Source organism: Nelumbo nucifera, chromosome 1, assembly GCF_055504915.1.
Source record: "Nelumbo nucifera cultivar China Antique chromosome 1, China Antique-T2T, whole genome shotgun sequence".
Taxonomy (NCBI): domain Eukaryota; kingdom Viridiplantae; phylum Streptophyta; class Magnoliopsida; order Proteales; family Nelumbonaceae; genus Nelumbo; species Nelumbo nucifera.
In genome coordinates this window covers 133,821,462-133,836,393 of record NC_142649.1, presented here as the reverse complement: position 1 = coordinate 133,836,393, position 14,932 = coordinate 133,821,462, and the positions used below count along the sequence as shown (strand labels likewise).

Below are 14,932 nucleotides of genomic sequence, written 5' to 3'. Positions count from 1 at the left end.
AACAGGCTCAGGGAGAGCGCTATATATGGGTATATGAAGCAAAAGAAAAAAAAAAAGAAAAAGTTCTATTTGCAGAGAATAACAGTTGAAAAAGGGAGATCCAACTTAGCGAATCCCCCTAAAACGAAGCTCTAATGTCAAGAAGGTCAAATGGTTAAAAGAGCTCTTCTTCTGCTAACAATGTATTTTTGGCAGCTAGCCTTGGGAAGAGCCGTGTATTGGAAATTGGAATTAGTACAAGGAACTAGTTTGCAGCTTACCAATTATATATAGTAGCAACGTGGCGTGAATGTGTTTACAAGTGGAAGTGGAAGTAGCGATGTAAAAAATATAGAGCACGCGTTACAAATGATTTTTGATCAGCTCCATATATATATGTCACCCATGTAGGGTGCAACTTGGGCTATCCTATCCTAGGTCGAGCATTTGTTAAATTTTATATGGATCGATAGAGTGAAATTTTTTTAAATTTGGTACTTGATTTGCATTAATCCCAACCAAGATTCCTTGGGGGAGGTGAGGAAGTAAAATAGCATATAAGTTTGACAAGTTTACAAGCCATCTATACACCCCCTCAAATTGAGCTATAATATAAGCTGCCATGTCTAACAGCCTGAAACTCATAATAAATATATCTAATTTTCAGCAAAAATCGGAAAAAACATGAAATGATATGCTATAATAAATTTAGGGTTATTTAGTTTGTCTTCAAAGTCGGAATCAGAATAATCTATTCTGTTTGGTTTAGATAGAAATAAAAATAAAAATTAGAATTAGCTAGAATAAGATTTCATTTTGAAGGAGGGAGAGAGAATAGTCATTCCCTCAAATAGCAAAATACCATTTCACCAAGAATGAAAATAAGATTCTAATTCTACCCATCCAAACGGTTGAAATCAAAATAATCCAGAGAGTTAGAATTGGAATGAGTTTCGATTCGAATTCCAGACCTCTATTCCTGAGAACCAAACGGGCCCTTAATCTGAATAATCCGAATTAGTGTCCAGTCCCAACTATTGTTTTTACGCAGGAAACGCAACTAGTTGAGTAAACTATTGTTTTTAACATCAGTATCAAAGGTAGAAGAGGCAAAACTCAAACCTATACAACACATTATGTCCTGCTTCTTATGGGCTGCTTTCCACCCGTTTGGGAGGGCAGAAACTTTGGTTGAGCTGTTTTGGAAAAGCCAATAGAAAGAAGTTTCAACAGAAAAAAAAAAAAAAAGCACTATTTTTGGCTAAGGACAGTAAGCTTGGGTTTTTGCATTTTACACCAAATACTACTTTATTTTGGCTACACCAAATATTACTTGTATACCGTCTCGTTGAGGCCCACTTTGCAAAGCCAAAAACCACCAAAGGGAAAGCCAAAATGGCTTTCTGTGGAGAGTCCCACATGAACAGTTTATAAGTTATGTAAATCTAAATCGGTTATCAGTCAGTCATTTGAACAGCTGATTGGCAGCTAAAGTGCTAAACCAGTTTAACCAAATATTCAGCTTAGCCCTCCCCAATACGACTTAAAAAGTTAAACCTGATCCAACCAAAGAGATGAACTGATTCTCTATGTTTACATATAATTATGTAATTCAATATGACATATTGCATTGAAATTACACTTGACATGTTACTCCTAATCGAGTCTTATGGGTCGGGCTTTCATAAACCTGCTCAATAAATTCATCGTGACTTTTTATACCTAAACCCTAGACTATATAGTCACTAGTAACTTTATATACTCTTAGTATCTTATTACATGACTAAATTATTAGTCTACCCCCAACTAAGGGCCAAACCCCTACAGTGATCAGCCTACTTGTGCCCTTAACAAATTTGGTTAATTTCTCCAAAACATATACATTTTATATCAATCATAAAAAAACACTAAGAATGAAAATTAAATTTTTGACATGAAGAGGTTAATGAGTTACAATCATTCGTAGGTAGCATTTGGTAAAATTGAACTCTAATGTCTAAGAAAGCAAGAAAAATGTATCTAAAGTGTGGTTCTAGACTCTAAATAGCTAAAGTTTGGTTTTTTGCTTCTATCCTCTAAATGTAGTCAAACTGGTTGATGAGTATCTGAATGTAATAATATTTGAAGAGATATTGTTTTCAGATTTACCCCTATGCTGTGGTTCAAAGTATTGATATGTATCATACAATATCACAGATTTAGGGTTCGAAATGCAAAATACAAATACAAGGATTTATGGAGGTTCTATAGGTTTAGACATTATAACCCCTCCTAAGATTTTGATTCTTGAAATATTAGATTGATAATATCAAAAAGAGAGAGAGAGAGACTTGATGTTTGAAAACTTGTGATGTGCCATTTTTGTCTATTGTGATTATCAATACTTTGAACCATACCCCTATGAACTTATTAGCTTTTTTGTATCAATAATGAGAAAAAAAAAGGAAAAATTGGAAAGAAAAATAATTTAGTAGTAATACTAGTTCCATCAAATAAAAAGAAGCAAAAGAAAGGCATCATTGTGAAAGAAAGTCAAGGTTTTAGGTAAGAGTAAAAGATATAGATTAAAGGTCATATTTTGAAACAAAAAGTCATAAAACACCTCTTAACTCACTAACAGGTAGATAGACATCTGAGCTATTATTAAGAGGAATCTTAAAAATTATATTGCACTCCACCTCAAAATTTTAAATTCCACTACACACCAACAATAATTCAAAATTTTAAATACCCTCACTTATAACACCAATACCCACCCATGTATTGACATCAATTTTGAGCTCGCACATACCCTTCCCCAACTGTATGTTAGAACTAAAATTTATTAGGGTGGACCGAACAATCAAAACCTCTAAAAATCAAGAATCAGCTCAGATATTATTTCAATGAGTGTCTTTTTTTTTTTTTTCTTTTGAAAGGCTACACAACGGGATAGTCTATCCCCAACCCATAACCCCCCAACCTAGATGCAGGCGGGATTTGATCCCAAATTTCCGCTACAACCAACAGGGGATCTTACCGATCGTTGGTTGGCACCTTGCAAAGAATGCCCATTTGGTGCAAACAAATGAGCCCTATAGACCACTACAAAACTCCAAAGCATACCAGCAATTTAGGATGTGTTTTGGTACAGTGGCATTGCATTACTGTTCTTGATCAACATAAATTTGTGAGAAATAAGTACTGCTATATCATATATGAGTGTGATTCCAACTAAAATAATGTATATTTGTAAAGAACATCAAATTCAACGTTTTGAATAAAAACAACAATTTATATTGATCAATTTAAAAACATTTTAAGTAAAAGCTCTCTCACACAAATTTACATTCATCAACTCAAAAAATAAAAACAAACTATGCCACTGTACCAAACAGCTCCTTAGTTAAATACACAACAACAAAAGTAAATACACAAAACCAAAGACAACAATTTATATTGATCAATTTAAAAACATTTTAAGTAAAAGCTCTCTCACACAAATTTACATTCATCAACTCAAAAAATAAAAACAAACTATGCCACTGTACCAAACAGCTCCTTAGTTAAATACACAACAACAAAAGTAAATACACAAAACCAAAGAGATTATCTTGAACGGTCCCACTCATTACTACCATCATTTATATATGTTGTATATAACGTAGTTGGTCCATAAATTCGGACCCTACCCAAAAATTAAACTTACTTTATGACTGCAATATTCTACAAATTCTAAGCTTAGAATCTCTGACCGAAAAGAGGTTATCGGATTGTTTGATCATTTGGTCCGGATGTTGGAGAGCCCGGAATGGTTTGGACGGTACACTGTAATCAGTTCTCAATGCGTCTTCCAAAATGGAAATAGGAAGGGCATTTCCGTTATTTGGACCAGACATGGAGGGTGATTATTTGGTCAATGGATCCTCCATCATCCCAGCGTGGAGGCAAAGCTACCGAAAGCTAAGCAGTAGTGGATAAGGGTGTCAAGCGTAAATATCTCCCGGTCGACGTCCATCCACTTCGACGCTATTCTTTTGACGCCGTCGTGACACCCTTTTTTCCACGTGGCGACCATTGAGGTCCAGTCTTCTCTTCTTCTCTTTTCTTTCAAAAAGAAGAAGCGTAGAAGGTAGAAGAAAAACCAGTGAGACTCTGAAGAGAGAGGGGGAAGAGAGAGAAAGAGAGAGGGTGGGGGAGAAATTTAGGGTTTTGGCGGAGGGAGCGTTAGATGGTCTGTGCTTGATTCCCTAGAATTTGGGAGGGAGATGTACTTTGGTTCCATGCGAAAATCCTTTAAGGATTCCCTGAAAGTTCTTGAAGCGGACATTCAGCATGCCAATACACTGTAAGTGTTCTAGTACTTTTTTATATTTTAATTTCTTTCAGAAATGTTGTTTCTGTGTTGAATTCGCTTTGTATATGTTTTATCTGTTTGATTTTACTTTTCCAAATTTCTGCTGAAAATATCGGTTATCGTTGTGGTTCGAAGACGATGATTTTTGCCTCCCCTGCCCCCCTTTTTTTCTTGAAATTTCATGTCTTTCCAGTCCCTTTTCCGAAAGGCTTCGTTTTTTTCCCATCCAACTGCTGCTTGGAATTGATGCTTTGTGTAAAAGCCATAACTTTTAATGTTAATAAGCTTCTGTGTTCCTTAATTCCTTTTTGGTCTTTGCCCTATTGAGAAATAATTTTTGGTTGGAGTATTTTCATTTTGCTCTCTCAAGTTATTTCTTTCTCCAACTCCTAGTTGTTATAGTTCTTGAATGCCTGCTTATTTTCTTCTTTTTCTACATCCTATCCGTGATTTTGTTTTTTTGGTTTGTTAATGTCGGTATGATAAGCAAGTTTCTTCTTCTAGTCTCCTGTGTTTTTGGCCCTCCCTCCTTAGATTTTCAAAGATCTCTCTACCGCAATTCGTTGGGACTTGCAATGTTCATAAAATTTCTATGTTATCTATTCAAATTAATGCTTTCAGGTTTAATTTCAGTTATCTTATGATCGATTCTCAATATCTTTCTGTACGATACCAATATGAGATTGCTTTCATCCCGAAGTTTTCTTCTCTTGTTTTCTTCATAGGAAGCTGTGACTCTTTTGCCTCTTGTAGGCCTTGATGGTTGCAATGCCCCTTGCTTCCGTTTCTCTTTGAAGTCTTTTGACCCATAAAAGGCATTCTTATCCTAGTAATATGCTTATCTCAGCTTTTTCTTTGTTAATAACTGGACATTCTGAGTCTTCTTCAGTATCAACACTTTTAACTGTTTGAAAAATCTTTTGACCGAGTACTGATCAAAAGATCTTTTGACTGAAGCCAAGAAAACTGTTGCTCATAGTACAAATTTCGACATGGAAGCCATGGAAAAACATTACTAGAACTTGTATCAGGCTTCCTACCAACTCAACAAAAGCCTTGTCCCAACTTTACGGGGTCAGTTATTTGAATCCTGTTCTGCCATTCTTCTCTGTTCAGTGCCATATCCATTGTTAAATTATGGGTGCTCAAATAATTTTTTTAGTGTTTAAATCATTTTTTAGCTCTTCTAAATCCTTCAACTTGCAACAGACCACATCTTACTGGTGCTGTAGATGTGCACTGAATCATGAAGCATATAGAATGTTAATAAATAGAAGAGACAATGTGAAACATATAAAAGGCTATGCCAATAGATAATGATTTTGAGCATCTTTGCAGGTTCAATAGTTCAAGTATCTTAGCTTACATGTGAGGGTATGTTTTATGGAATGGTGGAACCATAAATTATAGGCTTGAGTTTCTAGTTTACTTACCTCGCAAAGAAGAGATGAATAAGGAGAATATTGTTGACAGGGAATGGGACAAGTGTTTGAAAGCAATCTGATTTTTTATTTCACACATTTGGACATGATTCATTGACACTTGTTTTGCTTGCTTGGATTCATATGCTAGTGCCAGTGGACTGTGGGCTGATTCTGGTTATGACGTAGCTGCAACATCATAGTGTGATATTTGTATGCTTAGAGAATTAAGAATGCTTGCCTTGCATTTGCTGTTTAAGATGATGCTTGAAATTGCTTGATGAAAACAGTGGGTCTCCATTTTGCTTAAAGAACCATGTTGTGCATCCTCTAATATACTTTCCTGTCTTAAAAGAACTTTGTTCAACACGAAGTTTGGGAAATTTTGGAAAGCTAGGGCTTGCGCTAGATGGATTACCGGGGGAATGAGTACCGTGGCTGATGGTCTTGCCAACTTAGGAATATGGAACTTTTTTCTAGTATTGAGAGATGCTTTTCTATATTTTATGCATGAACCAATGTAGATAATCTCTTGTGCTTTCCTGCTTTTTATATATAATATGTTACTAGAAAAAAACCTATGTTGTAGTAGAACTTATCCACTTGACTTCAGAGACTCTTATATGATGTGGGATGCTTGTTGAACAATGCAAATTGTGTAAATTTCATCATTTTAGTGGAGTAGACAAGATTAAGCTCTTGAAGATTCTGTAAGTACACAACATAAGTAGCCATTTCAAGTTTGAGAATTATTAAGTAGTGATAATAACAGGAGGCTTCAAAGTAGGCTTTGATTTGCAAATAGGAAATTCTTCAAAGCAACAGATATGTTTCCCATAAAAGAGACTGCAGGAGAAATGTAGTTATGAGGAAAAAGATAAAAGGGTTATTATTCAATGTTGGTCCCAGATATCTGGTACTGGATACAGACCTGACCTTTAGCATTCTTTTTTTTTTTCTTTTTCTTTTTCTTTTTTTTTTGTGCACAGAGTGGCTGCTTGCAGACTTCAACACGTTCTCATGCTTGCAGTCCAAGAATATGTGGGAAAAAAAGATATTATCTCTTTTAAATTTAGTGTTTTACTACTTTCAAAAACGGTATCCTTTATCAATTATTCAAAGAAGCTATTGGTGTTGTTTACTTTCAAGGCTTCAGGTCTTTTTAATCAGTTCCCTTTAAAATGCATTTCTATCTTCTTCTTTCTTCTTATAAAGGCTAACTCTTTCTTTTTCATTGTTCATTATTCACGTATTCTTCTGTTTCAAACAAGCTTCTTAGTATCTTCTAGTCCATTTACTAATTTGTTAGTGAAAGTTATAGGGCGTCAGATTTTCCAAGGGAATATGATGGTGCCTGCCTTCAGATGAGAATGTCATACAGCCCTGCTGCACATCTCTTTCTTTTTCTAGTGCAGTGGACAGACTGCCACCTTGCCGGTGCTCTTGGACTGCTAAGGATCTTGATTTATAAGGTCAACATCCATTTCCTTTCACCCTTTACTTTTGTTGTGAATAGCTTCTTTGCTTGGTTGAATTTCTAGGAAACTTTACTTGCTTTTCTATTACAAATTTGGTTATCCAATTTCATGCTACAGGTCTATGTGGATGGAACAACAACCATGTCTGTCCATGAAAGAAAAGCAAGTATTAGAGAGTTCTATGGTAATATTACAAATATAGGCTAAATATAGCAGTTAATCTTTAACTGATGTAGCATGTTGCGTTGTTTTCTTACCCAATGTCCTATTGTGCCAGCTGTAATTTTCCCCTCGTTACTGCAACTTCAACAAGGCATTACTGATATGGAAGATAAAAGGCAGAAGGCAGTGTGTATGGAGAGGTACAGAAGAAGAGATGATGAAGATTGCAGGCAGTTTTCAGAGATAGATGTTGAAAGGGAAGAAGAATGTGGAATTTGCATGGAGATGAACAGTAAGATTGTTTTGCCCAACTGCAATCACGCTATGTGCATGAAGTGCTTCCGTGAATGGTACTCATGTCTACTCTCTTACTCTATCATCCATGAACTTACTAGCAATTTCCCTGATCCTACAGGGTACATCAACCTTGAAGTTTGTTATTCAACAAAATAGTTAGAGTAGACATTTTGCTCTATTATTTGAAATCTCATCATGTCTCACATCTTTTCTTTTTCTCACGGATAACATATTGCAGTGTTTTCATAATTTCTCATTTGTACCGCTCTTTTACAAGGGGACATGTACATGCACATATGGCTAATATGCACATATTTATACAAATAATTTATGGGTTTATTTTTCTTCTTCATGATTTTGCATATGTAGTTTTATATGCCATGTCACATTCACATATGTTATTTCAGCATGGAACATCTTCACCCAAAAAAGCATGGAATAAAAATATAAGTTTGTACAATCTTTTTTATCAACACACCTAGTCCAGACACTGAAATTATTGGTTGGTTAAACTTATCTCTGGGTTTATAAATGAAGCTTGCGTGCTATAACTTGCTTTTTTTCACCGGATGATTATTCAATGAACCAAAAGGAGCTATTTGATTAGAGTGGTTTTTGACTTTGGAATTTGTAGTGTAGCAATGGAGTATGAACAATCCAAAGGGTAAGCATGGATTTCCATGCTAATCGTTACAACATCAGGTAACACGTCAGAAAGAGGTTGATGGGGTAACAGCCGCTGTTTAAAGATAACAGCTAAGTAATTCTGTGTTGTGTTATACCACATATAATGAAAACAAATACTGGCCATTATCAACCATGATAGCCATTATGGTGACGGTTTGCATGATTTTTGATGTTTTAGGGTGCTAAAATGCCAATTAACAGTTACTTGCTAAAATGTAAAATAATTACTTTATTTGAAAAAATAAGTTGTGTTTCTTTAGGTGTATCAGTACCTTGTGATTATAGTCCACCATTAATCCCATCATTTCTGGCACTTGGATCAATATTTTTCAATTTTGTGATACTCGAGCATTTTTCCACAGTAAATCCATCCAATTCAGCCTTCTCTGAAGACAAGTTCCCGCCTGCTAATTTCCTGTCTATTTCCTGGCCTTAGAAGGTTTCCTTGTATTTGGATGGAAGTCTTTCTGCTGGTGCTATGTGCGTGGGAGTGCTTAAAATAGGATTTCTTCTTTGGGTGGAAAACTTCTGAAAATCATGGGTGTTTGCACTAATGTTAGCTTGTAATCATAGAAACCAATATTGCTTCGCTAATTTGTTTTACTTTATTATTTTAAATACGTTGAGGTGTAAAAGTAAACTTCAGGTGACAAATTGTGCAGGCATTCAAGATCGCAGTCATGCCCCTTCTGCCGGGACAGTCTTAAGAGAGTGAACTCAGGTGATCTTTGGGTCTTTACTGACAGCAGGGACGTAGTAGACATGGCAACCCTTACCAGGGAGAACCTGAGGAGGCTCTTCATGTACATAGAAAAGCTGCCCTTGATCGTCCCTGATACTGTTTTTGACACCTATGACTGCCATGTAAAATAAGGATCCACCATTAGGGTTTGATGTTTGAACCCAACATCTATTTTGTTGTCCTACTTATCTGCGCCTCACCTTCATTTTGGTCTAGTAAGGAGCAAAAATTTGCTTTGGCTGATTTAGGTAGGAAACTATAAGTCTAGAAGTGCTTCTTCCCATTGTCTGATTGAAAGAACCCGCCTAATTTATTGTAGAGAGGGCAGGGTGATTTAAGGCAGGTAGCTCCATGGGGAGGCTCTGTAAATTGTAACTAGAGGGCTCTGTATATGCCTGTACAGACTTTTGTCCATAAAAGCAGAGGATTCTCATTTCCGTGCTGTTTACTTGTTAATATGTGGCATTTTTGCCAGGTCTATAACTCTATATTATTCACCGAGTTTGGTTTGCCTAAGAACTCGTCCAGCCTATAGAAAGTATAACTAGCTTATTTCTGTTGTGTAACATGGGTTAGTACACCAAACCAAAAGTAAATATTAAACACGTACAGCTGTATTTACTATTTAGCATGCATTCAAAGAATTTGTTCTGATGAATAAATTGTGATTCTAAGAATTGAAAATTGCAATGAACAGAATGGAATGGTGAAACAGGATTCCTGTAGCCCTTTATGGTTGAAGGCTTGATGATGATGATTCCAACAATTGAAAATCGTTGAAACGGATTCCTTTTTCTGGTCTCAAAGCTCATTCCAAGAATTGATTATTTCTTAGCTTCAAAATGGTATCTGTTTGGATCAGAACGTTAATTTTATCAATAAAAAAGGAGTTCTGACCCAAACAGAACCCATTCTTCAAATAGTGATTCTTGGAATCAGAAATTTTACCAAACGGAGCATTGTTACTGGTAGACTTGTTCAATGGGGCAGACTGACCTGATCTTTGTGGAGCTCGGACATGTTTTTGTTATTTTCTTTCAGGCTCAAGATCGAAGCCCAATGGCTTGAAGTTGAATGTATTCTGTTAATAAAGAGAGAAAGCTTGGCTTGGCCTGCCCATAAATTGATGAACATGTCTAATTACCGGTAAATCCGGGAATAGTAGGATTTTTGGTAATACATTTGATATTAAACGACAAAATCGTGAAAATACTCGTTCAAAATTTTGTATTCTTTTGTAGTGTTTTTTTTTTTGTAATTTCCTCTTTTTCTTTGTTTGCAATTTTATGCATCTTTATTGTATTTTTTTCAATTTATTTTTTGTGTTTTTTTTTTTTGCAATTTTCAGTATGCTCCCTATGTTTTACTTTTCTTTGTCTGCAAAGTTTTCAATTTTATTTTGTTTGTCCTCTTTTCTACAATTATTGTATTTTTGTAGTTTATACAATTTCCTACTTTTACTTTAATTTTTATTATTTTTGTTGTATTTATCAGTTTTCTGCAAGAGGGTCTCATAAATAAATTGGTATATTTTAGAAGAGGGTCTCCATATATTTTAGAAGAGGGTTTCATAAGGACAGTTTGGAATTTTAAAAATGTTTAAACATGCACACGAATACACGATAATCACGATTAAGAATGGGAACGGGGTGGGATGGAGTTTAAATCAGCGGGAAGATATTCTCAATACAAGGTTGGGATTAAGTATGGAAGATGATGAGACATTATCGGAAGATATTCTCAATACAAGGTTGGGATGTGTGGTGGATCATTGTGGGGAGTCCTCTTGTGAGGTGCTGATGTGAATCCAGCCTGTCCCATTTGGAATGGGTGCGTGTGAAAAATTGCCGTCGCCACACATGAGAATCCTTTTTAAAGTGATGGAATAATTATACGGGAGAAAAATATAGAATCTGAAAGATAATGGTGGGATTTTGTCAATCGACTAAATCGATCAACTCAGACTGATCCAATCTGAGTTGGTCGGGTTTTCTTCAGTACCGGTTGGTTTCGAGTTATAAAAAATTATAAATCGATGATTTAGTTTGGTTTTGGTTTTCATGTATAAATCAAAATTGACCCGAATCGAACCGATTTATTAGTTAGTTTCTAGTTAGTAGTTACAACATATTTAGTTCCTACTTAACTAAGTTGTCTCTATCCTAGTTACAACCTACTTAACTAAGTTGTCTCTCAGACTCTGCTCCCTCCACAATTGGATCCATAGATGGGCTACAAAATATTAAAGAAATGTTGGTTTCTTTTGGGAAAGTAGAATCAGAAATGAACACTTGAACAATAACTAAGTCACCACTAAGTAGAACCAAAACCAACTCAAACCGATCCAAACTAACTCAAACCGATCAAGTCGATTTTGCTTAACATAAAATCGATTCAATTTCAATTTCAGATAATTCGACTAGATCGAATCAATTGAAAAAACATCAATAAACTAACCCAACCCGACCGTGAACAGCCCTAAATTCATCACCCCCAACATTGAGGGTGGCCGTAACTTTCTCTTTTAAGTTTTATTTTTTTTTATTTTATATTTCTTATATCTATCTCTATATTTAAAGCATTTGATGGATGGATATACGGTGACCCCTAAATATTCGATACGTTTACAGTTTTAAAAAGTTTTATACTCGACACGTGTCCGATGCGTATAAATAGAATAGAGACCGATTACCCGTTGGACAATCCGATGACCTGTTGGACCGATGGACAAAGGCAGATTGGCCTTGGGCAGAGCCCGATGGAGATGCTTGATCACCTCTCTCGAGGTGATGCTTGCCGAACAAGCCACTCTCCTCTCTTAATTCTCTCTTCTCCGATTCCTCTCTCTCAGTTATCTCTCTTTGTATCTCTCCCTACTCGGTTGCTCAGTAGTTGCAGTTGCAAAATTCGTTTTCCAATAAGCGAAGAAACTGACGAAGGGAGAGTCTCTCGAAGTTCGAGATGCTTCTTCCCAAGTTCGAAGGGAGAGTCTCCCTCTTCGAGAGATCTCCTTGGCCTTATTTTCCCTGTCGTTGCGAAGGGAGAACGAAGGAGGGCCTGTCTCCTCATCGAAGGAAGGTCTCTTTCGTTTTGATGTCTCCACTTCGCGTAGATCTGATTGATGGTCCTGTTTGCGCTGCTGTTGAAGACGGAATATCTCGCTTCGACATTTTCACAGGCTACAGCTCGATTTCTGAAAGAAAGTGTCACATTGTTGGGTTTTGCGAAATTTATAGCTGCTCTTTTCTAGGGTTACCGTTCAGATCAAAGCTTTTCCAAGAATGGAATTCTTGAGTTGTTCTTGTTCTCATTGCAGGTCGTGGAGGAACGGTGAACTGCGCCAACAACGGTTTTTCACGTTTGCATGTTTTCCTCGTCGACTCGGTCGACGAAATTCTACTCTAATTCGAGTTCTGCTCGACTGTTCCAGACTTCCAGGTACAAATATCTAGTAAGTATTCTTGATTCTTGAATTAATTCGACTTATTATTTTTAAATCGTTAATCTGTAGTAAAGCAGAAATTAGGGTTTTTTCTGTTGGGTTTGATATCAAAATTATTGATTTTTCTTCGGATAAGAAGTCGCGGTATTCGATCGAGCCTTGGTCTTGTCATTAGGGCTCCTTCTTTCAGTGCAAATTGAGTTTTGCAGTCTCAATTAGGGTTTTCTGAAACGATGTTTTCTTCAGGGACTCCTTTAAGAAACCTTCCACCCCCAAGTTTGCAGTATTTCTCGTGAAATTTGACCTATCGTAGTATTTAACTTCTCTCTTTCTTTTTACGTAAAATCAATTTTCCCAAATCTATTATATTTGTTTCAGCAGTGCATTTTTTGAACTGCGTATTAGTAATTTGGGAGTTACACTCTATTAGGGTCAATTTTTTTTGTGGAGCTTATCTATTTTTTAAACTTGCTCCGATTGAATATATTGTTGGCAGTTTCAATACTTGGATGTTTTGTAGTTCGTCTTTCCTATTTTTGCTCTCTCTGAAGCTGGTTCTCTCTGGCGTCGAGAATCAGAAAAAAAGGAGCTTAATGTTTTTCTTTAGCCTTTCCCCTATTGAATATAGTTTTTAGATTTCGTAGGTTTAGAAGATAGAGTCTGTTCTATGTATCTATTTTTTTTTTATATTTATCTTATTTTTTGTGCCTGTTCTTATAAAATTTAGGAGAAGAGAAGATTAAGTTGACATTTAGAAGTTGCCTAGCTGTAGATTGAGGATCATTTCATCTAGTTTTTCCTTGGCATTCTAACCCCCAGAGGCGCAGATTCATATATAAGGTGGAATATTGTTTGAATTATTTTTTTTATAGGTAACGAGAGATAAAATTTATATTACCAATGAAAGGTAAAGGGTAAGGTAAGCATAAAGGGCGGGCAAAACTCCCTCAGAAGGAACAAAGTAGTTCCACAGCCCTGTCCGCACCTGAAAGAAGGAAAGCACACCAAATCATAAGCAGGTGACAGAAGCAAACGCACTTAACTCACTGCAGAGGTGAACCATACAAATAACCATCCCATCCTGCAAAAAGGATGACTTTCAAACAAATCCACCATAACAGACCTCCAGTCCAGTGATTTATCTTATTCACCTAGGAGTGGTATTCTCCAACCATCTTCTGCTTTTATCTGGCTAATGCCAAAATCATCAACCCCTTTGCCTGTATTGCCTATAACACAACGATAACCAAGTGAAATTCATTTGATGAATCTTTTGAAATAATATTAGAATCTGTGCCAATTTCATTATAGATGATGATTTTCTGCTTTCCATATGGTTTTTTGTTGTCCCATAAGTTATTGGAACTTACTTTCAATTTGGATATGGGTCTGATTTGTGTTCTTCTAAATGATGTGCCGAAACAGCTCATAGAAGCGATGACGAGTCTGCAAACTTATGCCGGGCTTAGTTTAGTGGGCACACTTTCTATAATTTATCATGCCTTCAGCAGTAGAGGTCAATTTTACCCAGCTATGGTGTATCTGTTCACATCCAAGATCAGTTTGGTGCTTCTTTTAAATATGGGTCTGATCGTCATGTGCATTTTGTGGCAGTTAATTAAGCACTTGTTCCTTGGGTCCCTCATGGAAGCAGAAGTTGAGAGATTGAATGAACAGTCATGGAAATCCTTTTTGTGATCACAATATTCCGACAAGATTTTTCTGTTATGTTTCTTGCAATGGTAACTGCTCTCCTGTTAATTAAAGCTTTGCATTGGTTGGCTCAGAAGATGGTTGAGTACATTGAGAGTTTGAGACGACTCCATCTGTTCCCATGTTGTCTCATATCCGGATTGTGTCTTTCATGGGGTTCCTTCTTATCTTGGATAGTCTCTTCTTGTACAGTTATTTGAAACAGACATGGCAGGCTTCTGTTTCTATTTTCTGTTATGCTTATGCATTTCTTATTAGTTATATACTTGAGATTAAAATGTTTCTTGCTATTGATTGTACATTTAGAGTATCTGTCTCCAACTATTTTGTCATTTTAAATTTTTATCTTAAAAATACTTACGTGCATTGCAATAGTTATTTGCACTTTTCCCCTATACATGCCTCGTGTCTTTTTTGTATACATGCAATAGGCAGCATATTTTAAAGAATTGCCTATGGACTTGACTTGGCTATCTATCCCTGTCTACTAAATAAGGGGTATGGAACAATTTCATGGATGCTTTTGGAAGCCTAAGGAAAAGTTTATTGGCTAGAAGTAGCATAATGTTCCACCCAAAAACATCCATGAATTTGTTCTACTTCCACGAGGAATTAAGGTCCAGTTCAAGACCTTGGCCTCATGTATACCTGCATTTCTATGCATGGAAATTATAT

The 14,932-nt window shown here is 36.1% G+C and overlaps 1 protein-coding gene across 9 annotated transcripts; it reads left to right on the top strand.

Annotated features, from left to right (window-relative positions):
- The first annotated feature begins 4,078 nt into the window (after window positions 1–4,078).
- Window positions 4,079–14,567, top strand: LOC104586431 (E3 ubiquitin-protein ligase AIRP2-like). 9 transcript variants are annotated; one of them, XM_088894338.1, is made up of 7 exons: window positions 4,079–4,306; window positions 5,041–5,144; window positions 5,273–5,389; window positions 7,058–7,208; window positions 7,332–7,398; window positions 7,492–7,726; window positions 9,023–9,616. In XM_088894338.1, the coding sequence occupies exons 4-7, from the start codon at window positions 7,101–7,103 to the stop codon at window positions 9,231–9,233; spliced, it is 621 nt and encodes a 206-aa protein (XP_088750464.1). In that variant the 5' UTR covers window positions 4,079–4,306; window positions 5,041–5,144; window positions 5,273–5,389; window positions 7,058–7,100; the 3' UTR covers window positions 9,234–9,616. The 9 variants fall into 9 exon arrangements, 8 of the variants coding, with proteins under 8 accessions (XP_088750464.1, XP_010241970.1, XP_019051402.1 ...); XR_016080188.1 differs by lacking the exons at window positions 5,041–5,144; window positions 5,273–5,389; window positions 9,023–9,616 and adding exons at window positions 12,419–12,553; window positions 13,970–14,060; window positions 14,159–14,567 and having other exon boundaries at window positions 4,093–4,306; XM_019195857.2 differs by lacking the exons at window positions 5,041–5,144; window positions 5,273–5,389; window positions 9,023–9,616 and adding exons at window positions 12,419–12,540; window positions 13,970–14,060; window positions 14,159–14,567 and having other exon boundaries at window positions 4,093–4,306.
- The last annotated feature ends 365 nt before the right edge of the window (window positions 14,568–14,932 follow it).